Source organism: Corticium candelabrum, chromosome 12, assembly GCF_963422355.1.
Source record: "Corticium candelabrum chromosome 12, ooCorCand1.1, whole genome shotgun sequence".
Classification (NCBI taxonomy): Eukaryota; Metazoa; Porifera; class Homoscleromorpha; order Homosclerophorida; family Plakinidae; genus Corticium; species Corticium candelabrum.
In genome coordinates this window covers 5573516-5599065 of record NC_085096.1, presented here as the reverse complement: position 1 = coordinate 5599065, position 25550 = coordinate 5573516, and the positions used below count along the sequence as shown (strand labels likewise).

Genomic DNA, 25550 nt, shown 5'->3' with positions numbered 1-25550 from the left:
AGTGTACATTTATTTATTCTATCAACATTTGTTTATTAATTAATTAGTTAATAATTTATTGATTATTATTGATATTAACTAGTTGTGGAACTAAAATTGTTGCCCTCCTGCTTTTTCACTGCATGCTTGCTCGCTTGCTCGTCTCTCTGCTTGTTGCCTGTCTGTCTCTTTGTTGGACTGTTCAACTGGCTACATAGCTGCTTGCTTGCTTGTCAGTTTGCCTGTTCGCCTGCTTGTCTACTGTCCTGCTTTCTTGCTTGCTTGCCTGACTTCTTGCATGGGTGAGTTTTTGAGTGGCTGCATGTCTGCTTGTGTACTCGCCTGCAGTTTGCCTGTGTGCTCAACTACCCACATGTCTTTGTGCTTGCATGGCCGGCTCAAGGGCGTCACGTCTTAGGGGCTAGAGAGGGCGCTAGCCCCCCCACTTTTTTAGGGCGCGGCTTGCTATATTTTGATTCAATTCTATTTTCAACGTTAATTAAACAGAAGTGTAGCTTGTCTTTAGCTAAATTAGCTGATTCAGCATAGATGTAGTACTGCTATGAAGGACTGCCTGGAAATCGAGGCTAAAGCACCCGGATACGGAAAATGTCAGCGGGAGACAGCTGTCACAGCAGCAGCTCTGTCAGCCTCAGCAGCGACAAGAACACAAAGCGGAAAGGACAGAAACTCCTTACCACCTTTCTAAGGTCCACTAACAACGTATCGCGGATTGTTGAATTTGAAATGGAAAAGTAACACGCCAATTTTTTAGATCAAGAACTTCCCTGCAGCCAGAGTCGTCTCACTCCAAGTCTTTGTCATCTTTTTGTACGTCAAGGTTCGACGATACAGCTAGTTCTATCGTGACTGTGACTGTCTCTACTAGTACTACTGCTAGTGAATCTGGCCCGAAAGATTCTGTGTGTCATGCGTTTGATCCTTGCCGAGGTCCAACTGCTTGTTCTGTGACCAATGGCCCGTATCAACCTTGTGCAAAAGAACTGCCGCATGGGAAATTTCCTCAGACGAAATCTGGCACTTGTAATAGGTCCTTTCAACCACACTGGTACACACAATTTTGCTGGCTTGAGTACAGCCCTGCAGCGGATTCCGCGTTCTGCTTTCCTTGTCGGCTGACAGTAAAGCATAACCTGGATAAACAAGGTTGTCCAGACCAAGCGTTCGTGAGTAGAGGTTTCAGGAAGTGGAAGTCAGCAGTAGCTGACATGAGGCGTCACGAGGAATCTTTGAGTCATATTTCAAATGTTGGAGTGTGGAAGAATAGCCAACAGCAGGATGCAACCAGAGGAAGTGTTATGCAACAGTTGAGTACAGCCTACCAGACACAAGTAGAGCTGAACAGACGCAATTTACGTAAAATTTTTGAAGTAATTTTTTTAATGGGAAGACAAAACATCCCATTGAGAGGCCACGATGAATCTAAAGATTCTCACAACAGAGGAAATCTGCTGGAATTTCTTGAATATCTGTCACGGTACTGCCCTGACTTAAAACGCCATTTGGAAGGAAACTTTCACTACGTAAGCCCCAAAAGCCAAAACGACATGTTGAAACTCATTGCATCTAACATTCAGAAGAGAATTACGACAGCTGTCAAACACTGCGGCTTCTTTGGACTAATATGTGACGAGTCACAAGACATATCAAGGGTAGAACAAATGTCTGTCAATGTAAGGTTTGTAACAGACAGCCTGAATGTAGAGGAGAGGTTTCTTGGATTTTGGCCTTTAAAAGGTACTGACGGAGAAAGTCTGTTTCAGCAACTGACGCAAGTTTTGCTTGAGACGGGCCTATCAATGTCTATGGTACGGGCACAGTGTTATGATGGAGCGTCAAGCATGTGCGGGAAGCACTCAGGTTTAGCTACCAGGCTTCAGGAGGTCGAGAAGAAAGCTGGATATGTGCATTGCCATGCCCACAGATTGAACCTCAGTCTTCAAAACAGCTGCGAGAACGTTACAGATGTGCGAAACGTTCTAGGTGCTGTTTCCAGTCTCTATAATTTACTTGAAGGATCAGCCAAGAGACATGAAAAGTTTCAAGATGTGCAACGAAGACAGAACGAAGGAAAGGGCCCGCAAGCAGTACTCCAACGACCATGTCATACTAGGTGGGGTTCCAGGCACGCAGCAGTCCATACTGTTAGGCAACAGTTTGCATCAATTCTGATTGCTCTGGACGAACTCTCTGACGATGCTGCGATCGGAAGTGAAGCTCACTGTTTACTGACTGTTGTATCTTCATTCAATTTTCTCTTCTATGTGTCCGTTCTAGACACTCTACTAGGATTAATCTCTCATCTATCCCAGTACCTGCAGGGAGAGAACGTAGATCTTCAGGCAGCAAAAAGATCAGCTGATAGCGTCATTGCTACTCTACAAAGTTTCAGAACAAATGAAAGTTTTGAGAATTTCTGGCAGTCATCGGAGAAAGAGAGTAAAGCAAAAAACCTGACTCCACCAGCTCTCCTTCGAGCTCGTCGACCTTCTCACCGAATTGACGAACGAAGCACGACCCAATATCAGCCACTGTCACCAAAAGAACGTTATCGACAAGCATATTATGAATTATTGGATATCATGGTATCAGACCTAACTCGACGCTTTTGTAGCAAAGATTACCGTGTGTTCTGTGGAATTGAGAAGTTGTTGTCCGAGTCAGTCTCGTTATCGGCGCCAGATCAGTCGCTTGTGAGTGAGATATTACACTTTTACACAGGTGACTTTGACAACACTCAGTTCACGTCTGAAATAAGAGTATTTTACAATTATTCTAAACTGCACTTTTCTAAAGACGTTGTGGAGACCGGCAACATAGGTGCTCTTGCTCGTCAGTTTGTTTCTCTCCGTTGCACAGAATTGTTTCCCCAAGTCTTCAAACTGTTCAAGTTGTTTCTCTGCATTCCTGCTACATCTTCAACTGCAGAGCGGTCGTTTTCTGCTCTAAGGCGACTAAAATCATGGCTGCGAACTAGGATGGCTGACGAGCGCCTCCGGTCCCTTGCTCTGATGTGCTTCGAATGCGACATTGCTAAGGAACTGGAGAGTAATATTGATGATCTTGTTTCACAATTTGGTGCTCTTTGTGACAGACGTCTTCCTCTACAATAGTTAGTAAACTTTTTGTAATGTTGATATTAAAAAGAATTTAATATATATGACGCCATGAATTACGTCACATATCTCAGCTTCAAATTTGCGCCCCCCCACTTTTGGGACCCATGTGACGCCCTTGGCCGGCTGTGTGCTGGCTTGCCTCCTTGTCTTTACTTGTCTTTCTTTTTGTGTGGTTGTATGTTTATCTGTCTGTGTGCTTGTCTGTCTGTTTGCCTGTCTGTGTGTGTGTGTGTGTGTGTGTGTGTGTGTGTGTGTGTGTGTGTGTGTGTATGTGTGTGTGTGTGTGTGTGTGTGTGTGTGTGTGTGTTGTAGATAATGAGCTTTTATTTAGATGTACTATGTCTAGTCTGTAGTCTCTGTTGAGCAGTGAACTTGTTGGGAAAGTCTAACAGACTGTGAAGGGAGACTAGGACTGGAAGAGATGAGTCATTGACGGTCGTGTTTTTGTATCTCTAGCTCTTGATGTACTTGGAGTATGTCTGAGTAAGCAAGGGAAGCTGGAAGATGCATTGAGGGTTTTACAAGAAGCCCTTGAGCTGAAACGTACTTTGAACAACAAAGCAGATATCGCACTGAGTGAGTAACTATGAGCTTTATCTTACCATAAATTTAATTTTTATTTTTATTTCTTAGTTTAGTAATGAATTAAGCAATAGAAGTATGTATTGTGTGTTTGTGTTAAGTATAATGTGGTTGCATGCATTGATACTAACACAGCACATTCATCTTTCTTTTTTTAGTTTACAGTAAATTTAGATTGAGAGTTTTCTACTCTAATTGTCTATTTATCTATTCTATTAACAGTTGTTTGTCATATTTAGTAATGTTTATTTATTCTTTAGTTTATGTGTAGTGTTATGTTTCATGGTGTGGATTCCTGCATTGTGTAGATGTAAGCATTAGATGTTAACAAAATGGTATTTGTTTGCTAGTAAAATTTTTATTAAAAATCATTGGGTGTATTTGTTTGTGTGTTGTCTGTTTGTTTGTTTATCTGTTTGTGTGTCTGTCTGTTTGGCTAGTGACTTGTTGAAGGGGTCTTGACCCGTGTCCTCTCTTTTATGTAATGAGCCATGTTTCTACTTTGGTCACTGCATGTACACGTGTACACATTTGTTTGTCTGTTTGTTTGTTTGTTTGTGTGTGTATGCATGTGTTGTGGTGTCTGTATATTCTTTGTACTTGTATGTCTCATTGCTTGCTCATATTCTCACCTTCCTTCTGACCTGTATGTATGCCTACTCGCTTGACTGCCTTCCTGCCCACTTGCTTGTTGACTCGCCTGCCTGCCTGTTGCTTGTTTGTTGGAGTGTTTACCTGGCTACATAGCTGCTTCCGTGCCTGTCTTTTTGCCTGCTTGTTAGCTTGCCTGTCGTCTTGCTTTCTTGCTTGTCTCCCTGCCTGTTTGCATAGCTGTGTTTTTGAGTGCCTGCATGTCAGCTGATTTGCTCGTTCATTTGCCTGGTTGCTCAACTGCCTGCCTGTCTGTGCCTGCATGCTTGCGTCCATGGCAAGCTGTGTGCGTAGCTTTCTGTTTGCATATGGTACCGGCCTGCTTCTTATTCCTCATTTACGCGAGCACTTGTAAGTGGGCAAGCCCTTGCTGGCTCGGCTTCGTGTAAACGCGGGCCGAGCCATGCTAGCTAGGCTCAGTATTACTGGCCAGTCCAGTGTGGGCTGGCTTGTGTCAAGTACATTGTGAAAACGCGTAGCTTGCTGGAAAACGAGCCGTGCATGCTCATTTGGTACGACTAGCGATAGACCTACGTCTCGTATAAATAGTACGACGTCTCGTATGTGTCCTACGCATTCTCTATATGACTGTTGTAAAGCCGTAGAGAAAAAATGTGAGCAGCTTGGCTTGTGTCCATTGCAAACGTGAGCTAACACGAGTTGTCTTTTGTCAAGCTCAAGTAACCAACGCACGTTAATGACACGCATTGGCTTCCTTCTACTGAGTGTGTTGTGTAAACATGGGCTGGAATACTGGGCTGGTGAGGCTTGGCTCACCATGCGTGCTCGTGTAAATGGGGTATTAGTCTACTGTCTTTCTTTTTGACTGGTTGTCTGTTTATCTGTCTGACTGTCTGCTTGTTGCCTGTCTGTCTGTCTGTCTGTCTGTCTGTCTGTCTTCTGTTTGTCTGTCTGATTGTTTGTCTGTCTGTCTGTCTGCCTGCTGTAGACTGTATTGGCAGGGGTCATAGATGCACCCTAGAGTAAGGATGAATAAACCAACTGTTTGCTTGTGTATCTGTCTGGTTGTTTGTCTGCATGTGTGTCTTCTGTCTCTGTGTTGTCTGTCTGTTTACCACAAATTGTTTGCCAACATTTTGTCTCATTGTCAGTTAGTTGTCTGTCTGTCTGGTTTCTGTCTATCAGTCTATTATAATGAGTTTTTATTTAGATGTACTATGTCTAGTCTGTAGTCTCTGTTGAGCAGTGAACTTGTTGGGAAAGTGTAACAGACTGTGAAGGGAGACTAGGACTGGAAGAGATGAGTCATTGACGGTCGTGTTTTTGTGTCTCTAGCTCTTCATGACCTTGGAGCATGTCTGATTAAGCAAGGGAAGCTGGAAGATGCATTGAGTGTTTTAAAAGAAGCCCTTATGCTGAAACGTACTTTGAACAACAAAGACTCTACTGCAGCGAGTGAGTAGCTATGAGCTTTATCTTACCATAAATTTAATTTTTAATTTTATTTCTTAGTTTAGTAATGAATTAAGCAATAGAAGTATGTATTGTGTGTTTGTGTTAAGTATAATGTGGTTGCATGTATTGATACTAACACAGCACATTCATGTTTCTTTTTTTAGTTTACAGTAAATTTAGATTGAGAGTTTTCTACTCTAATTGTCTATTTATCTATTCTATTAACAGTTGTTTGTCATATTTAGTAATGTTTATTTATTCTTTAGTTTATGTGTAGTGTTATGTTTCATGGTGTGGATTCCTGCATTGTGTAGATGTAAGCATTAGATGTTAACAAAATGACATTTGTTTGCTAGTAAAATTTTTATTAAAAATCATTGGGTGTATTTGTTTGTGTGTTGTCTGTTTGTTTGTTTATCTGTTTGTGTGTCTGTCTGTTTGGCTAGTGACTTGTTGAAGGGGTCTTGACCAGTGTCCTCTCTTTTATGTAATGAGCCATGTTTCTACTTTGGTCACTGCATGTACACGTGTACACATTTGTTTGTCTGTTTGTTTGTTTGTTTGTGTGTGTATGCATGTGTTGTGGTGTCTGTATATTCTTTGTACTTGTATGTCTCATTGCTTGCTCATATACTCACCTTCCTTCTGACCTGTGTGTATGCCTACTCGCTTGACTGCGTTCCTGCCCACTTGCTTGTTGACTCGCCTGCCTGCCTGTTGCCTGTTTGTTGGAGTGTTTACCTGGCTACATAGCTGCTTCCGTGCCTGTCTTTTTGCCTGCTTGTCTGCTTGCCTGTCGTCTTGCTTTCTTGCTTGTCTCCCTGCCTGTTTGCATAGCTGTGTTTTTGAGTGCCTGCATGTCAGCTGATTTGCTCGTTCATTTGCCTGGTTGCTCAACTGCCTGGCTGTCTGTGCCTGCACGCTTGCGTCCATGGCAAGCTGTGTGCGTAGCTTTCTGTTTGCATATGGTACCGGCCTGCTTCTTATTCCTCATTTACGCGAGCACTTGTAAGTGGGCAAGCCCTTGCTGGCTCGGCTTCGTGTAAACGCGGGCCGAGCCATGCTAGCTATTCTCAGTATTACTGGCCAGTCCAGTGTGGGCTGGCTCGTGTCAAGTACATTGTGAAAACGCGTAGCTTGCTGGAAAACGAGCCGTGCATGCTCATTTGGTACGACCAGCGATAGACCTACGTCTCGTATAAATAGTACGACGTCTCGTATGTGTCCTACGCATTCTCTATATGACTGTTGTAAAGCCGTAGAGAAAAAATGTGAGCAGCTTGGCTTGTGTCCATTGCAAACGTGAGCTAACACGAGTTGTCTTTTGTCAAGCTCAAGTAACCAACGCACGTTAATGACACACATTGGCTTCCTTCTACTGAGTGTGTTGTGTAAACATGGGCTGGAATACTGGGCTGGTGAGGCTTGGCTCACCATGCGTGCTCGTGTAAATGGGGTATTAGTCTACTGTCTTTCTTTTTGACTGGTTTGTCTGTTTATCTGTCTGACTGTCTGCTTGTTGCCTGTCTGTCTGTCTGTCTGTCTGTCTGTCTGTCTTCTGTTTGTCTGTCTGATTGTTTGTCTGTCTGTCTGTCTGCCTGCTGTAGACTGTATTGGCAGGGGTCATAGATGCACTCTAGAGTAAGGATGAATAAACCAACTGTTTGCTTGTGTATCTGTCTGGTTGTTTGTCTGCATGTGTGTCTTCTGTCTCTGTGTTGTCTGTCTGTTTACCACAAATTGTTTGCCAACATTTTGTCTCATTGTCAGTTAGTTGTCTGTCTGTCTGGTTTCTGTCTATCAGTCTATTATAATGAGTTTTTATTTAGATGTACTATGTCTAGTCTGTAGTCTCTGTTGAGCAGTGAACTTGTTGGGAAAGTGTAACAGACTGTGAAGGGAGACTAGGACTGGAAGAGATGAGTCATTGACGGTTGTGTTTTTGTGTCTCTAGCTCTTCATGAACTTGGAGTATGTCTGATTAAGCAAGGGAAGCTGAAAGATGCATTGAGGATTTTACAAGAAGCCCTTAAGCTGAAACGTACTTTGAACAACAAAGACTCTACTGCAGCGAGTGAGTAACTATGAGCTTTATCTTACCATAAATTTAATTTTTAATTTTATTTCTTAGTTTAGTAATGAATTAAGCAATAGAAGTATGTATTGTGTGTTTGTGTTAAGTATAATGTGGTTGCATGTATTGATACTAACACAGCACATTCATGTTTCTTTTTTTAGTTTACAGTAAATTTAGATTGAGAGTTTTCTACTCTAATTGTCTATTTATCTATTCTATTAACAGTTGTTTGTCATATTTAGTAATGTTTATTTATTCTTTAGTTTATGTGTAGTGTTATGTTTCATGGTGTGGATTCCTGCATTGTGTAGGTGTAAGCATTAGATGTTAACAAAATGACATTTGTTTGCTAGTAAAATTTTTATTAAAAATCATTGGGTGTATTAGTTTTTGTGTGTTGTCTGTTTGTTTGTTTATCTGTTTGTGTGTCTGTCTGTTTGGCTAGTGACTTGTTGAAGGGGTCTTGACTCGTGTCCTCTCTTTTATGTAATGAGCCATGTTTCTACTTTGGTCACTGCATGTACACGTGTACACATTTGTTTGTCTGTTTGTTTGTTTGTTTGTATGTGTATGCATGTGTTGTGGTGTCTGTATATTCTTTGTACTTGTATGTCTCATTGCTTGCTCATATACTGACCTTCCTTCTGACCTGTATGTATGCCTACTCGCTTGACTGCCTTCCTGCCCACTTGCTTGTTGACTCGCCTGCCTGCCTGTTGCCTGTTTGTTGGAGTGTTTACCTGGCTACATAGCTGCTCCCGTGCCTGTCTTTTTGTCTGCTTGTCTACTTGCCTGTCGTCTTGCTTTCTTGCTTGTCTCCCTGCCTGTTTGCATAGCCGTGTTTTTGAGTGCCTGCATGTCAGCTGATTTGCTTGTTCATTTGCCTGGTTGCTCAACTGCCTGCCTGTCTGTGCCTGCACGCTTGCGTCCATGGCAAGCTGTGTGCCTAGCTTTCTGTTTGCATATGGTACCGGCCTGCTTCTTATTCCTCATTTACGCGAGCACTTGTAAGTGGGCAAGCCCTTGCTGGCTCGGCTTCGTGTAAACGCGGGCCGAGCCATGCTAGCTAGGCTCAGTATTACTGGCCAGTCCAGTGTGGGCTGGCTCGTGTCAAGTACATTGTGAAAACGCGTAACTTGCTGGAAAACGAGCCGTGCATGCTCATTTGGTACGACTAGCGATAGACCTACGTCTCATATAAATAGTACGACGTCTCGTATGTGTCCTACGCATTCTCTATATGACTGTTGTAAAGCCGTAGAGAAAAAATGTGAGCAGCTTGGCTTGTGTCCATTGCAAACGTGAGCTAACACGAGTTGTCTTTTGTCAAGCTCAAGTAACCAACGCACGTTAATGACACACATTGGCTTCCTTCTACTGAGTGTGTTGTGTAAACATGGGCTGGAATACTGGGCTGGTGAGGCTTGGCTCACCATGCGTGCTCGTGTAAATGGGGTATTAGTCTACTGTCTTTCTTTTTGACTGGTTGTCTGTTTATCTGTCTGACTGTCTGCTTGTTGCCTGTCTGTCTGTCTGTCTGTCTGTCTGTCTGTCTGTCTGTCTTCTGTTTGTCTGTCTGATTGTTTGTCTGTCTGTCTGTCTGCCTGCTGTAGACTGTATTGGCAGGGGTCATAGATGCACCCTAGAGTAAGGATGAATAAACCAACTGTTTGCTTGTGTATCTGTCTGGTTGTTTGTCTGCATGTGTGTCTTCTGTCTCTGTGTTGTCTGTCTGTTTACCACAAATTGTTTGCCAACATTTTGTCTCATTGTCAGTTAGTTGTCTGTCTGTCTGGTTTCTGTCTATCAGTCTATTATAATGAGTTTTTATTTAGATGTACTATGTCTAGTCTGTAGTCTCTGTTGAGCAGTGAACTTGTTGGGAAAGTGTAACAGACTGTGAAGGGAGACTAGGACTGGAAGAGATGAGTCATTGACGGTCGTGTTTTTGTGTCTCTAGCTCTTCATGACCTTGGAGCATGTCTGAGTAAGCAAGGGAAGCTGGAAGATGCATTGAGGGTTTTAAAAGAAGCCCTTATGCTGAAACGTACTTTGAACAACAAAGACTCTACTGCAGCGAGTGAGTAACTATGAGCTTTATCTTACCATAAATTAAATTTTTAATTTTATTTCTTAGTTTAGTAATGAATTAAGCAATAGAAGTATGTATTGTGTGTTTGTGTTAAGTATAATGTGGTTGCATGTATTGATACTACACAGCACATTCATGTTTCTTTTTTTAGTTTGCAGTAAATTTAGATTGAGAGTTTTCTACTCTAATTGTCTATTTATCTATTCTATTAACAGTTGTTTGTCATATTTAGTAATGTTTATTTATTCTTTAGTTTATGTGTAGTGTTATGTTTCATGGTGTGGATTCCTGCATTGTGTAGATGTAAGCATTAGATGTTAACAAAATGACATTTGTTTGCTAGTAAAATTTTTATTAAAAATCATTGGGTGTATTTGTTTTTGTGTTGTCTGTTTGTTTGTTTATCTGTTTGTGTGTCTGTCTGTTTGGCTAGTGACTTGTTGAAGGGGTCTTGACTCATGTCCTCTCTTTTATGTAATCAGCCATGTTTCTACTTTGGTCACTGCATGTACCCGTGTACACATTTGTTTGTCTGTTTGTTTGTTTGTTTGTGTGTGGATGCATGTGTTGTGGTGTCTGTATATTCTTTGTACTTGTATGTCTCATTGCTTGCTCATATACTGACCTTCCTTCTGACCTGTATGTATGCCTACTCGCTTGACTGCGTTCCTGCCCACTTGCTTGTTGACTCGCCTGCCTGCCTGTTGCCTGTTTGTTGGAGTGTCTACCTGGCTACATAGCTGCTTCCGTGCCTGTCGTCTTGCTTTCTTGCTTGTCTCCCTGCCTGTTTGCATAGCTGTGTTTTTGAGTGCCTGCATGTCAGCTGATTTGCTCGTTCATTTGCCTGGTTGCTCAACTGCCTGCCTGTCTGCCTGCATGCTTGCGTCCATGGCAAGCTGTGTGCGTAGCTTTCTGTTTGCATATGGTACGGTCTGCTTCTTATTCCTCATTTACGCGAGCACTCGTAAGTGGGCAAGCCCTTGCTGGCTCGGCTTTGTGTAAACGCGGGCCGAGCCATGCTAGCTAGGCTCAGTATTACTGGCCAGTCCAGTGTGGGCTGGCTTGTGTCAAGTACATTGTGAAAACGCGTAGCTTGCTGGAAAACGAGCCGTGCATGCTCATTTGGTACGACTAGCGATAGACCTACGTCTCGTATAAATAGTACGATGTCTCGTATGTGTCTTACGCATTCTCTATATGACTGTTGTAAAGCCGTAGAGAAAAAATGTGAGCAGCTTGGCTTGTGTCCATTGCAAACGTGAGCTAACACGAGTTGTCTTTTGTCAAGCTCAAGTAACCAACGCACGTTAATGACACGCATTGGCTTCCTTCTACTGAGTGTGTTGTGTAAACATGGGCTGGAATACCGGGCTGGTGAGGCTTGGCTCACCATGCGTGCTCGTGTAAATGGGGTATTAGTCTACTGTCTTTCTTTTTGACTAGTTGTCTGTTTATCTGTCTGACTGTCTGCTTGTTGCCTGTCTGTCTGTCTGTCTGTCTGTTTGTCTGTCTGTCTGTTTGTCAGTCTGTCTGTCTGTCTGTCTGTCTGTCTTCTGTTTGTCTGTCTGATTGTTTGTCTGTCTGTCTGTCTGCCTACTGTAGACTGTATTGGGAGGGGTCATAGATGCACCCTAGAGTAAGGATGAATAAACCAACTGTTTGCTTGTGTATCTGTCTGGTTGTTTGTCTGCATGTGTGTCTTCTGTCTCTGTGTTGTCTGTCTGTTTACCACAAATTGTTTGCCAACATTTTGTCTCATTGTCAGTTAGTTGTCTGTCTGTCTGGTTTCTGTCTATCAGTCTATTGTAATGAGTTTTTATTTAGATGTACTATGTCTAGTCTGTAGTCTCTGTTGAGCAGTGAACTTGTTGGGAAAGTGTAACAGACTGTGAAGGGAGACTAGGACTGGAAGAGATGAGTCATTGACGGTCGTGTTGTTGTGTCTCTAGCTCTTCATGTACTTTATTTAATTAATTTACAGTAACTTTAGATTGAGAGTTTTCTACTCTAATTGTCTATTTATCTATTCTATTAACAGTTGTTTGTCATATTTAGTAATGTTTATTTATTCCTTAGTTTATGTGTAGTTTTAGTATATTTTTCACAAACTTTTAAGGGACATGTTGTGATCATAGTGGGGGAGGGACACTAAATTCATGTCCACACTAGTACAGAAACTAATTTGTATAGAATCTAGATCCTGACAATTGCAATCAGATCTAGATTGCAAGCGTCCACACTGTAGTCTTGGAACATTATCTCTACCCTATTGTGTATGACGTGTACATGTATTAGAAATAGTGGACGTGATGTTTTGTGTATGTCAAACGTCTACTTATCAAGTCCAACTAGCTCTGCATTTCTTGGGCCCAACTAGACACAAGAGCAGTTGCCTCTTTGGTGCACACGACTTGTACACTAACGTACATGAAGGTCAATGCTCACTTGCAATACAGAATTGAATTGAACGGATCTGGATTGATGATTGATGTGGATCAAAACCACCTCTAGATGCGGATCTGTATTTATTGCTATTGGTCTGTATCAGTCAAAAGTGGATCATGTGTGGATGCAACAGATCACGATTGAATTCAGATTGGATCCTGATCCAGTGTCTAGTGTGTACAGGTCTTTAGAAAGTTAGGCAGGATGTTGTGCCTTACTCAAACAGCTTAGATGTAGCACTGCACTTTGCTAGACGTTTCCAGTTCTTTTAAATAACTTGTTTGTTGGTATGACTATTTCTAGTTTGTCTCATCATATATACATATTTATATGTATGAGATGTTAAATATTTAATTAAGTTATAAGGTGTGTACATTTGTGTATGTGTGTGTAAAAGTAATGTTTATTTATTATTGTTTGTTGTAATTGTTTACAAATATTGAGTAACAGTATTGTGTGCAAATGTTGTACAGTGTGACTGACATGTTGGGTTTGTATTCTTTGCAGCTTTACATGAGTTGGGCGAGTGTATGGTCAGGAAAGGCAGTCCTGACAAAGGTGAAGCACTGCTTAGTGAATCTCTAAGTATCAAGAGGACTGCCTTTCCTATCGACAATTCCACCATTGCTGCCAGTAAGAGTCATGATTGTATTGTTGCTGAAGATAATGTACATTTGTAAAATTGTTTAAATAGTGAACACACTGTAAGTCTATATCAGTTGGTGTATGTCATTCATTCTGTGTATGTTGCGTGTTTGTTAATCTTTTGGTCAGTATTGTTATGAATTTGGACATTTGTGAAGACAGCAGATCAATTTAGTATGGTAGAGTTTGGGTTACTTGGTTTGTTACATCAATAATTTGATGTAATCACGTAGTAGTTTATTGATATCAAACAGTTGGGAGTTGAGATAAGGGCAGCTATGTTATCTTTTAATTAGCGACCTGTGGAAATGCTAGGTATAATAACATGTATGGGTAGGACCAAGCGACCTGCTAAGGAAAGATGTAACACGTGATCACTGATTGAGGCAATGCACTGAGGCAGAACAAGATTGTCGTGAATCCACTACAGTAATCATGTGGTTCTCAACTAGACATGCCTCCACCCAAACCACTCTGTTTGTTGTGCTTGTATAGCTTTTAGTGGTCTGGGCTCTGTACGTGACTGGATGTCAGTCTCTTTCTCACACTCTTCTACTTGGCTTTGACTTCATTCAAGCTGCAAAGATATAGTACATGGAGGCTTTGCACTGTATTGCTTTCTTCATTGTTTAATGTAGTGTGTGTGTGTCTGTGTGTGTGTGTCTGTGTCTGTCTGTCTGTCTGTCAATCACATATATTTTCAAACATTCATCTATCATACAAAGAGTGCTAGGCAATGACATAATGTTTTAGGTGCTACAGTACACAGGAAAAAGCACTAAAAACAGTAACAACTTAACTTAAAAGATAACCCAGGTCAGCCTAGTGGCTAAAGAACTGGGTTGAGTACTTAGCGCTACTTGTGTCACTTGACAAGCTTGCCATCTTCCTCAGTATGACTTTGGCATTGCATTTTTGCAGCTGAAGTGAGAATCTTTTTCGCCAAAAGTCAAGGAACTCTGCAGCGTTTGGTCTACCAATTTCGTCACATGATTTCTTTGCTAGTTTCTGCAGGAAGTTTCTTCCCATGACACCCCAGCGTCCAAAATGCTCCATAACCAGAGGAATGAGACTGACAGCAGTTCCACCTGGTAGACATTCCTTCTCGTATTTTGACTTTTTTCTCTCCTCTCTTCTCTCAGCAGCGGCGCCATCTGTTTCCGAAGATCTAGGGAAGATGTCCGAGCTCCATGGGTGTGCTAGAGCTATGTCCAGATCCACATTGCACCCAGAGTCTGAGTCGAAGGCTACAATGTCTGGCCGGTCATTGGAATTGGCATACCGATGCCTCGGTTCCCTTCGATGATGGATGTGCAGCTCCCGCAGGCAATCAGACCAGACTGATGCAAGCGATTCGTGCGACCAAACTGGCCCTCCACCGGTTTTACATGTTAGCAGATGGTACCCACTGCTGTCCAGGGAGGCACCACAGTTGCATGTTGTCATCCAGTCAGAAAGTGGAATGGGCAAGCCCAACCTCAGCAAGGACGCTAAACGATACTCGTAAGAATTTAGTGCGAGCACTTCTGAAGTCGGGATTGCGTTCAGCCATGCACCAGCTCCTTTTCCTTTTGTAGATCGATGTCGTGCTGCATCTCGGGCTGTGGGTGCATCTGTGAACAAGATTTCTGCCTCACAGCGAGCAAATGACATGGATAGCTGATGCTGAACTTTGCCTGCAGATGTCAGATATTCGGAAATATGCTTTCCATCAGGGACAGATTGGGTCAGGGCGTTACTAAGAGCCCCAGTAGTTGAATTAACTAGGCTGTCAACAGCTGGAAAGAGACTTGGAAAACGAAGAGGCAGTTCCACAATGGCGTGAGCCCAGGATGCAACAAAGGCAGGCTGCGACACAAAAGCCAACGAAGTCATGCCAAAGCCACCAAGTCTAATTGGCAAAACAGCTTGGCGCCAAGGCATGTCCTCAATCTCGTTGAACCCAAGTAGATGGCAAAATGTCTTTCTTGTCTGAGAGTCGTGAATTGAAGCTGCTTGTGTGAGCAACTCAGGACGAACTAAGCGTGCCAAGTGATTCAGGCAAGGGACGTGAGAGCCTCTCAACAAGAGCATGGCACTCTGTATGTCTCCCAATTGAACAAGTTCGTTACACAGTAAGAATTTTGACTTTGCGATGTTCGAGCAAGAGGAGGCAACAAATGAAGGTGTGCCTACGGGTGCTCCAAGAAAGATGGCTCCATCATCAGTGACTGGTATGCAGTCAAAGCCTTCAACAGGATCACGTGTAGAAGGGCAGTAGATCTCACACTTTGAATCTGCAATGATCATGTTGATGGCAAAAAAAGACTTTTTCAGATCTTGAAAGGCAGACTGAATATCCGTAGGGTGACCCAGTACAAAGACGTCGTCCAAGTATGCCAAGATACGAACCTTCGGATGCATCTCCTGAAGATCTTTTAGAACAGAATGAATGGCAGTGGCAAATAGAACTGGCCCCAGCGGGTCGCCTTGATGGACCCCTTCTGCAGATTCGATTGTAACTGGAGTGATACCTTGCATGAATACCAATGGGCTGATCCTCCCATACATCTGAGCTACATGATTCAAGATATCTGGAAATGACCCGACCACTTGCTCCAACATCTGTTGTCTGCTGATGGAATTGAATGCATTTCTGACATCAGATTTTAATACAACCCAGTCGGGATTGTGCTGGAGGAGTAGCTCAATGTGATGGACAATCAGCTCAGTGCCACACTCGGTTGCCTGTCTGTCTGTCTGTCTGTCTGTCTCTTTGTGTGTGTGTCTGTCTGTCTGTCTGTTTGTATGTGTGTCTGTCTGTCTGTGTCTGTCTGTCTGTCTGTCTGTCTGTCTGTCTGACTGACCGATCGACCGACTGACTGTCTGACTGTCTGACTGACTCTGTCTGTCTGTTGGTCTGTCTGTCTGCCTTTCCTTTTGTCAATTTGTTTGTTTGTCTGTATGTCTGTTTGTCACTGCTGTATCTACTTGCATAGTAGACACTGTGACGACAAAATGGCTTTTTACTTGTACTTGATTCATGAATTTGCACGATAAAACTTCATTCTTGAGTCAGTTGTAATATCTTGTTTGCACGTGCAGTATATGGCAGTCTGCCTGTGTATTTGTCCTACTGAACTTTGAATCCAATGAAGTCATACCCTGTTGATTGCACACTATGGCATTGGCATCCCTGCTGGTGTTTTCATTATTACATCAGTATGTCAGGTAGTCACTGTTTTATTAATACCACAAATAGTTAGAATGTTAAAGTAGTACAGCAATATTTTAATCATGCATATTGTAGAGGATTAGCATTTAGATGTTGGACTATATTTAATGTTTGGGTTGGTTGACAGTGAAGATGTTGGGAGGGTCTGACAGACTGGGAAGAGAGAAGATGACTGGAAGAGATGATGTGACTGATTGGTGTGTTTCTATTTTAGCCTTGAGTTGGTTAGCAAGGAGTTTGAAGGACCAACACAAATACCGTGATGCCAGTCAGACGTACGAAGAGCAACTTGAAATCGAGAAACATTTAGGGCCTGGTCGTGAAGCCAGTATTGCAACAGGTTAGTTGTAACAGCCAACTTTCTGATTTTGATATCATTTTATCATTTGCTTATTCATTGAATTAATCAAGTCTGTATTGAGTTTGCAATATGTAAACAACATGATTAGGATACAAAATAGATAATGGTTGTTTATGGTGATAGAAAAGTTGTAAATGATTTTTTAATTAATTAAGTTATGAATGCACTGCTTTTTTGTATAACTTCCAGTTTTGGATAGAATAGACTGATTGAACTTGCAACACAAATTTGAAAACTGTGACTTTATTGTGATTTGAATGTAAACGTTAGGAAGTGCTATGTTAGTCACATGTTCTGATATGGAAGCTACCTGGTGTAGAGACCTTGTCTTTATATTTTCAGTTTGTCTGTCAAACTGCTTGCACTATCAAGATGTGTTTCAGTTGTGGAATGTTTATTTCTTGTCGTTACTATTAACTGCTGCAAACAAGAGGCTGTCTCCACACTAAACTTTGTGTGATGCTTAATGTTGGCATATTCTCTTGCAGACAATGCTATCAAGTGTAACATTTGTAGAGACCTCAGCATCACATTCTATTTTACAAGCACAGACATTGTGGTAAAGTATTGTGATTTGTCACAAGCAGAGATAAAGTGAAGATTAGGAATATGAGAATGTAGATTTAGCAAAAGGAAGGTGTACAAAGAATATTGAAGACTTGGACATCTGTGTTTCCTTTATGTCTAATTAACCATAATATGGTAATCAACAAACATGATAAGATATATATGATAGTCAGTGATAATATCAAACAAATGAGCAGCCTCTGCAATCAACTAATTAACACCTAGGTTGCTGCCCCTCCCCTAACTCCCAATCTGTGGCTCTGTGACAGCTAAACACAGCTGGTTCTCAGCTCAGTGAACTCATAGTGATTGAGTAAAGGAGCAGTAGATGTTCATGCCTTTTCAAGCGACATTGAATGCTCATTGTCTGTCCAATTGTCTGTCCAACTGGATTCAATGGGAATTGACAGCTACACATGATGTCATGCCTATGCCATGACTCTTAGTGTGAAAAATGGCTGGATGTGCATTGAATGCACAGCTGGGAACTGCATTGAATGCGCATCAAATGTGTTTCTAGTGTAATCACATAATACAGGTAATCCACTCTTTCATCTTGGCTAGGCAAGAAGTTTTGTCTGTTTATTTGGTTTTCCTTCATTGTCCACTGGCCATTAGTTACACCTCTAGCTCAGGCATGACATGTGTGGTTTGTTTGTGTTGGTCATGTTTTTGTTGGTGTTTGTTCAAAGTGGATTGGGATATAATGGGGAGGGGTGGATAGCTAGTGGGAGATTTGTTTATTTATATTGAAGCTTTAATGGTTTTGTAGAAGATTATTTTTAGTTTAAAATGACAAGAAGGATGAAGAAAGTATGTGGAAAGAAAGTGTTATCATTCCTAATCAAACATTGCCTGCTTAGTCAGCAACAGCTGCATGTTGTGTTGTCACATAGTATAGTTAGAAGTGATAGGAAATATATAAAGTAATATTATGTGGCTTATTGTGGATAGCAAGGAAGAACCTGAGTCTTTGCAAGGAAAAGCAAGCTGCCGTTGCAAAACAGACTCGTGATCATCAGCAAGGTACTCAGCATATATTTATCTAAATAATAAAGTCTATAGCAACAAGGCCAACGGTGTGTCTTTTATGTCTGCTCACATATCTGTGCTTGTCTTGCCGCGGAGCTCTGATTATTTGTGATGTTGATGGTTAATATATGATCGATGTTACCTTATAGATATTGAAACTGGAAGTGATAGACAACAAGATGAACAAACAACGAGTGAGTTTGTTGTCTTCCTGTTGGTGTTTTACTGTATACATTGACAGTTGAGTAGTAGCATGTAGTGAATATGAGGATTGTCTATTATAGCTATGAATCATGTAATGTCTGAAATGGTGTAATTGAAACATCTCTTGTCTATTTCAGAAAGTGAATCTGCTGATTCAAGTGTGTCAACTCTAACATCTGGAGTTCGTCAACAGTCACAAGCATGTAGTCTTGATGATGAGTTGAGTTCTCACCTGTTAGTGAGAGTTGCTCATAAAATATCTCACAGCTGGGAGAAATTCGGGTCTTTTCTGTCAGCAGATATGTTTCCTACAAACAGAACGGACGTCATCACTGATAAATACAGAGATCCATTCTTGCGTGCTAAAGCCATGTTAGAAGAATGGAGAAACGCAATGGGCAGAAGAGCTACTTGTCACTTGATTGTTCAAACGCTTTTGGAGATGCGTTTGAGGAAGGAGGCATGTGATATATTTGGTTATGATGTAGTAGAACTCATTTATCCAAACAAATAATTAAGGTAATTATGTGTCACGTGACTTTGATTTAGGGACATATCTTTATGTCATAATTTTAAATTTATTTGTAACCGCGCTGTAAAGTATAGCGATGTGCTATCAATCAAATTGAACAATAATATCTGTAAACAATAGTTTATCGAGATTCTGTTCAACATGATATCCGTATTACTGGAATTGTATATTTCGTTTGTTGCATCAAATCAAGGAAAATGATTGAAAGCAAGACAGACAGACACCGAAAACGCGTGCAGTATAATGTTAGCGAGTCCTATTTGCGTGATCGGACATAAACAATGGCGTATTAATTAATTAATTAAATTTTTACAACACTTTAAGGCTGCGCGGCTATTTGAGACTCCAAGGTTAAGGATGCTAGCGCGCGTTAGAAGTTAAAACTTAGTTATTTCCAGAACATGTCGCCGGCAGATGGAGCACATTAGTACACCCAAGGTGTACTCGTTTGTCTGTGTTGAATAAGCGTAGAAGTCGTCGTTTTTTCTAGATTGATGACGTTGACTTGCAGAGCAAGTTCTCACACAAGAGAACACACAAAGGCAGTCTTTACGTGACACCAACCCATCCTAGCTTTCACAATTTGGGTTGGTGGGTGAATAGGCGTGGTCGTTTGTTGGGCTGCTCGGCGTTGTAACAGACTTTAGGGTGCACTCATGTCTGAAATGGAAAAAAGGCGGGAAGTTGTGTGTGTCATTTTCATCTGTTTGTGTGCTACAGCTGTGTCTTGTTGTGTGTTATTGTAGGTGTGTGTGTTGGTTCGTTGAAACCTGCTCATCATCTCTGCTTGTTTCAAGTGTGACAGCGTCGAGAGCAAATACTTCACATTGAACTCTTCAGCGTTCACTCTCTGTCATAGAGTGCCGGCTCATCAGCAGAGAACATGTCCAATGAACACGTGACTATCTGCGTGTGTCCGTATATTAGTAGGTTTGTCTATTTTGAGATCAATCTTTATCTATCTAGCTATGACGAATTATCAACGGAATGGAAGATGCTAGCAACGTATGGCTGAACGAAGACATGATAATCTCGTCCACCTGCAAGATTGAGTGCTACAGAATCGAGAAATAACGTGGATAACAAGCCCGATAATTGTCCCACCGTTCTTTCCTCGACTCGGAAGAAACTCCGATTCCTAACATGTGGATCGAAAAGAATTACGATGCTTTGTCTTTATGGGGATCTGCGACTTTCTTGTCAAGAGCTGAGGGTCACCATTTAATTGATTCTTTTGACAAGTCATTGGCATGCGCATCACCGATTATGTTTTTGACTGGAACACATATGGCCAAAGTCAGTGAAGAAATGATAGAGAAGCAGAATAAATTTCTGTCTGAGAAGTTTTTGGTCAGGAATTTATGGAGCACATCTACCGACCAAGCCAGCAGCCTGATGATTGGTTTTTCCGTGTTGAAAACTCGGTGTCCGATCCAGAATCTCCAAACGAAGATCCGGGTGTAGTTGCAGTGAAACAAGTCATTGGAAAGGTGACAAATTCTGTGTCATTTAAAATTTTGATACCAGCGACTTGGGCGGTGCTGGAGAAAATCTGCGATGGTCTAGAAGAGAAGATGGGCAGTGCCTTGTCTAGTGTCAATGTTATCTTGGCTTTGGCCAATCGATTGTGTCGTATCTCTGAAGAGAAAGAAGTGCGTGCGGCTCTGGTGTATTTGGATGACGCCGGATCAGTAATATTCCCTCAGAAGAGTGAAAAATTGAAGGATACGGTCGTCACCAAACCGAATTGGTTGTTCAGAGTTTTTCAGCATGATTGCATCAGTCCATTATCCTTCTGGGTTATTTTGTAGGTATTGGACTCGAGCAAAGACAACAGCAAATCGTTAGCTGGGAGCTGATGAAGGATTGAAAGGCATTAGACATGTGGACTAACCAACTTGGTTGCAAAGCCAGTTGCCAATTACTGATAAAGACCATATGTGACATTGGTTGCAGACTATAAGCGGAAGAAGTTTTTGGTTACCAGTTGGTAGAATATGTTTCCTTGCTGTAAAAAGGTATTGTTGTACTTTGTACGTTTTGTACATTTATTTTGATATACCACATTTTAGTTAGCATTTGCTGTTTCTATCATTGGAACAGCTTTGCACTATTTTGTCCGGTAGATTTGGTTGACTCAGTTGACAGTGTATTGCTAATGAGTTACAGTCAAGGACAAAGCAGTTATGCTTCTTATTTAATTTGTATTTGTATGTGTAGTAGACATTTAGCCCAATAGGTTTTAGTACAGGATGGAGCACACTTTGTAATGCAAACAATATCAATCAATCAGCAACCGTGGAACACCTACACTTTGGGACAGGTTGCAATCCACATGGCCTGCCTTCTATGTTGAGTATTGGTTGAAAACTTGTCTTCCTTGTTGCTCTTCCTGAGGCAGCTGTCTAACCTGGTGACCTCTTGACATGCGGATGTCTAGTGAAATTGTATTGCACGAGAAAGCAATAATTGATTCAGTATGGTTTGTGTGTTACATATAGCAACAGGGGTTTAAAGAATAAGACAAAACCCTGTTTTGAATGAGTAAACAAGTTCTGGGAGACAAGAACGACTGTTGTGATACACGAAGGACATTCCAGCATTTGCCAGAGTCGATGCAGTATGTAGTTTATAATGCAGAAGATTAGCTGTGTAAGACTAGTTACTATGAAATCAGCACAGCAGTAATCTACTGTATTATAGTTTCATGTCTGCATTGTACCTGAGATTGTCAGCTGCATACAGATACATGACCAAGCTGCATCAACTGTCTCAGAGGCCACCACGTGAAGGTATGCTGGACATTGGCTTGCACAGTGTCTGGTCACACTGCTGCATCTGTTTTGGCCTAGCTACACATATTTACTCCCCATATTTATATCACACTTCGACCATTCGATCTCACACATAGGGATAGTGCAGCAAACACATGCAGACATACAACTGTCTTTTGCAAAATAAAATTTATTTTATATTAAAAAGAGACCAGACGCAGCATACAGACACCCAGTGGAGTGTGATATATAGTTAGCGCATGCGCTGGATTCCAATTATTGTGAAGGTAAACTTACTTGTATCTGTCATTTCTCGCTGCATCGTTTCTCGTTTGCATTCTTTGTCTTGTGCGATGCGCCGCGTCGATCGGCGTGTCGGCTCGTCGTCGCGTTGTTTCGTTTCGTACATTGTCAGTGTGACGGTTTGTGTTGCAGCTCGCAGAGTGAATGCACAATGGCAGAATCGACGTCGGAATGTCGTCGGACGAGCGAGCTTGCGTCGACGCACGACGCGTCGTCTGATGCGAGCGGAAAGGTTTGCTGTGTAGTACCGTAACCTGTTTGGATCGATGTAGTTGTCGTAAACGTCTCGTGTGTGTGCGAGCTGTCGCTAATCATGAATGCTGTCGATGTGAGAAATTTGTGTTGGTGAGGAGTGGGCGTGGACGCTTGTAGAGTGATGGTTGAGCTTTTCGGCGTTGTAACAGACTTTAGGGTGCACTCGTGTCTCTCTGTATTGGTTGGTATGAATGGAAAAGGCGGGAAGTTGTGTGTGTCATTTTTATCTGTTTGTGTGCTACAGCTGTGTCTTGTTGTGTGTTATTGTAGGTGTATATGTTCACTCGTTGAAACCTGCTCATCATCTCTGCTTGTTTCAAGTGTGACAGCGTCGAGAGCAAATACTTCACATTGAACTCTTCAGCGTTCACTCTCTGTCATAGAGTGCCGGCTCATCAGCAGAGAATTAACATGTCCAATGAGCACGTGACTATCTGTGTGTGTCCATATTAGTAGGTTTGTCGACCGATTTAATTGTCTGTGTGTAGGTTTTGAAAGGATGAATGGAAGATGGGTGAGGAGAAGCAAGGAGACGGATGTCTACAGCATGGGAGTCACCCTGGTGGAGCTGAATGTTTACTGTTCGATCATCTGCTAGGATCCTCATCAGAGAGATGACCGAGTGCATCAACTATGACAGCAGAGACTGGTCCACTGGCATGTGATCATAACTGATGGCTGTGATGTCGACTAAGGGAAAGAAACTGGCAACTTTGGGATGAGGATTTTCCTGTACAACAAGAGGAAAAATGAAAGCTGGACATTTGTGAGTGTGTGAGAAGGATATGTAGTGTTGGTATGAGTACATTAGCAAACTTTCCAATTGTGTCATCACGTGTGACAATAACTCTTCTAGCATATAGTCTCATGCTTACTGCATTACATCCTTGTCAGTCATTGGTATATACCACAATACAAGTACAGCAATAATTGTTATACTCTAATTGATCTAATCAGTATTTGCACTATTATCACAAACCGACTGCAACACAAACTCCAGCACAGGCCTGGCATACACAGACACCATTTTCATGTGCACAAATTCACCAAGTTAGCGTTCTCATCTGTTCTGTCTGTATCTCTTTAATAGGTTGTAGGGCCGTGCTTGCTGTGTGTTGATCGTACAGGAACAAAATATGCAGCAGATGCATGACTCTTTCCGGTAGACCGAGGGGTCCGAGTTGTCCACGCTCACCACGTGTACCTTATGAGCCCTCGAGTCCTGCAATGCCTTCTGCTCCAGTTTGTCCTGATATTCCTGCTGCTCTCCCATCTCCCTGTGCTTCACATTCTCTACGATCTCCACGACTTTCATCACATCCGGTTGGTCCAATCGGTTCTGCTGGACCTGGAGTTCTATGTGGTCCACATTCAACCTTGGACACACACACACACACACACACACACACACACACACACACACACACACACACACACACACACACACACTCACTCACACACACAATGGACAAATGTCAAGCCCTCCACGTCGTTTGACGTCGACTATAGGGTCAGTTAGGGAGAGTGCTCCCCCTGCCTCTAGAGACAGGGCCTCCATGCACTACGTGGAGGTTACGGGCCAGCGCTACAATCCACCTTGAGCTTGGCCCACATGTTCCCATCTGCTGCATGATGTTACTGCCAAGCCAGCGGTCATGTCCACCCCAGTCAAAGACCAGGTACTCATTTATACTTTTGAGTCGAGAGAAGCAATTGTGTGTAAGTTTCTTGCTCAAGGAAATTATGCGATAGCTCACCATCACTGTGACTTGAACTTGCAACCTGGATGTTTCCATTCTCCAAATGCACTCTAACCAATTGAGCTACAGCACACGTACACACACACACACACACACACACACACACACACACACACACACACACACACACACGCACACACACACCACGTCACATGTATCATTCTTCTATATTCTCTTACTTTGCAGCCACGTCTCGTTCTCCACGGTGACGTCGTTGGTCTCGTTACTCGCCTTATGTTGTTGCTCGTGTTGCTGTGGGTGTATGGTGGTGCTGCTTGCAGGCTGTTGTTGTTGTTGAAGTGCTCGTGCTGGTCCCGGTGCATGGGCTGGAGCAGTTCATTTGTCTGTGCTGTTGTTAGGGCTGCCAGTACTGCTGCTGCTACTGCTCAAAGAGTTGCTGCTGATGCTGTTCATGGAGTTTCTGCTGGTGCTGCTGTTGGAAGTAGGAAAGGTGATGTTGGGGGGGGGGGGGGGAGGACAAGTAGTGTTGCTGATGTTGCTGTTGCTGAGGAATGTTGTGCAAGTGCCATTGCTACTGGTGCTGGTGCTGAATAGGGTTGTGCAAATGGCAAAGCTGCTGTTGGGGTTGCCCGTGCGTTGATGCATGGCTGCAGTACTAGAAGAAAGAAAATGCATTAACATAAGTTGCAACATGCAAGGACGTTGTACAGTACCATTAGGGTGCCAGTTTGGGTGCCACATCCTTTTTCTTCAAGCTTTGTCACACTTCAGTGGAAGGTTGTCGACCTAATGATAGAGATGGACATTGCAATGTCTATTTGTATCTGTAGGTTTGGGTATCGATGATGTAATCAACTACAGACATGGGAAATGTCTAAATGGTGGCAAGGAGCACCACCACAATTGTTCAAGTGACAATCTAAATTGTTTATTGATGGCTGAATTCTCATAGCACAGCTGACAAACAAAGAGAGGTGGAGCCTTATGATGACATCACGTTTGTCTATTGGTCGGTAATGAAACCACGTCTGTCTATTGGTAGCAATAGCTTCATTTGCATCTGCAATAATCAAGTATAAATATGGTCAGTCGCACGTCAGACCACTACTATACCCTTAGCCTGGATATCAAGGCCTCGGGCAATCATCTACTATTAGCTGGTGGAAACCACGGTTTGGGAGATTGCTGCCACTTTCACAGTGCGCTTACAGTTACATGTAGTTGAACATGTACGACTATGCACAATGGGGTGCTTGTGTGTGTGTGTGTGTGTGTGTGTGTGTGTGTGTGTGTGTGTGTGTGTGTGTGTGTGTGTGTGTGTGTGTGTGTGTGTGTGTGTGTGTGTGTGTGTGTGTGTGTGTGTGTGTGTGTGTGTGTGTGTGTGTGTGTGTGTGTGTGTGTGTGTGTGTGTGTGTGTGTGTGTGTGTGTGTGTGTGTGTGTGTGTGTGTGTGTGTGTGTGTGTGTGTGTGTGTGTGTGTGTGTGTGTGTGTGTGTGTGTGTGTGTGTGTGTGTGTGTGTGTGTGTGTGTGTGTGTGTGTGTGTGTGTGTGTGTGTGTGTG

General features: G+C 42.4%; 4 protein-coding genes across 6 annotated transcripts; 3 read left to right on the top strand and 1 right to left on the bottom strand.

Annotated features, from left to right (window-relative positions):
• The first annotated feature begins 470 nt into the window (after positions 1-470).
• LOC134188334 (zinc finger MYM-type protein 1-like) lies at positions 471-3218 on the top strand. Its single transcript, XM_062656530.1, has 2 exons — positions 471-689; positions 755-3218. Exons 1-2 carry the CDS (start codon positions 589-591, stop codon positions 3111-3113), a joined length of 2460 nt encoding a protein of 819 aa, XP_062512514.1. The 5' UTR covers positions 471-588; the 3' UTR covers positions 3114-3218.
• Positions 3219-12687: 9469 nt separating this feature from the next.
• On the top strand, positions 12688-19153 carry LOC134187834 (uncharacterized). Of its 3 annotated transcripts, none has more exons than XM_062655998.1 (6): positions 12688-13015; positions 16456-16581; positions 18124-18195; positions 18351-18395; positions 18543-18639; positions 18705-18815. In XM_062655998.1, exons 1-6 carry the CDS (start codon positions 12913-12915, stop codon positions 18739-18741), a joined length of 480 nt encoding a protein of 159 aa, XP_062511982.1. In that variant the 5' UTR covers positions 12688-12912; the 3' UTR covers positions 18742-18815. The 3 variants fall into 3 exon arrangements, with proteins under 3 accessions (XP_062511982.1, XP_062511981.1, XP_062511980.1); XM_062655997.1 differs by having other exon boundaries at positions 12689-13015; positions 18702-18819; XM_062655996.1 differs by having other exon boundaries at positions 12705-13015; positions 18543-19153.
• Positions 13715-15441, bottom strand: LOC134187903 (uncharacterized). The gene has a single exon (XM_062656076.1). It carries the CDS (start codon positions 15428-15430, stop codon positions 13850-13852), a length of 1581 nt encoding a protein of 526 aa, XP_062512060.1. The 5' UTR covers positions 15431-15441; the 3' UTR covers positions 13715-13849.
• A 538-nt stretch (positions 19154-19691) lies between the features above and the next one.
• Positions 19692-21340, top strand: LOC134188082 (uncharacterized). Its single transcript, XM_062656272.1, has 3 exons — positions 19692-19822; positions 19904-20687; positions 20749-21340. The coding sequence occupies exons 2-3, from the start codon at positions 20299-20301 to the stop codon at positions 20783-20785; spliced, it is 426 nt and encodes a 141-aa protein (XP_062512256.1). The 5' UTR covers positions 19692-19822; positions 19904-20298; the 3' UTR covers positions 20786-21340.
• The last annotated feature ends 4210 nt before the right edge of the window (positions 21341-25550 follow it).

Bases quoted from the DNA above. Each gene is read 5' to 3' on its own strand.
- LOC134188334 (XM_062656530.1), top strand. From the start codon at position 589: ATGTCAGCGGGAGACAGCTGTCACAGCAGCAGCTCTGTCAGCCTCAGC. The intron at 690-754 runs GTCCACTAACAA...CCAATTTTTTAG, and splicing joins CTCCTTACCACCTTTCTAAG to ATCAAGAACTTCCCTGCAGC.
- LOC134187834 (XM_062655996.1), top strand. From the start codon at position 12,913: ATGGTCAGGAAAGGCAGTCCTGACAAAGGTGAAGCACTGCTTAGTGAA. The intron at 16,582-18,123 runs GTTAGTTGTAAC...TATTGTGGATAG, and splicing joins TGAAGCCAGTATTGCAACAG to CAAGGAAGAACCTGAGTCTT. The intron at 18,396-18,542 runs GTGAGTTTGTTG...TGTCTATTTCAG, and splicing joins ACAAGATGAACAAACAACGA to AAAGTGAATCTGCTGATTCA.
- LOC134187903 (XM_062656076.1), bottom strand. From the start codon at position 15,430: ATGCATCCGAAGGTTCGTATCTTGGCATACTTGGACGACGTCTTTGTA.
- LOC134188082 (XM_062656272.1), top strand. From the start codon at position 20,299: ATGGAGCACATCTACCGACCAAGCCAGCAGCCTGATGATTGGTTTTTC. The intron at 20,688-20,748 runs GTTGTTCAGAGT...GTTATTTTGTAG, and splicing joins GTCGTCACCAAACCGAATTG to GTATTGGACTCGAGCAAAGA.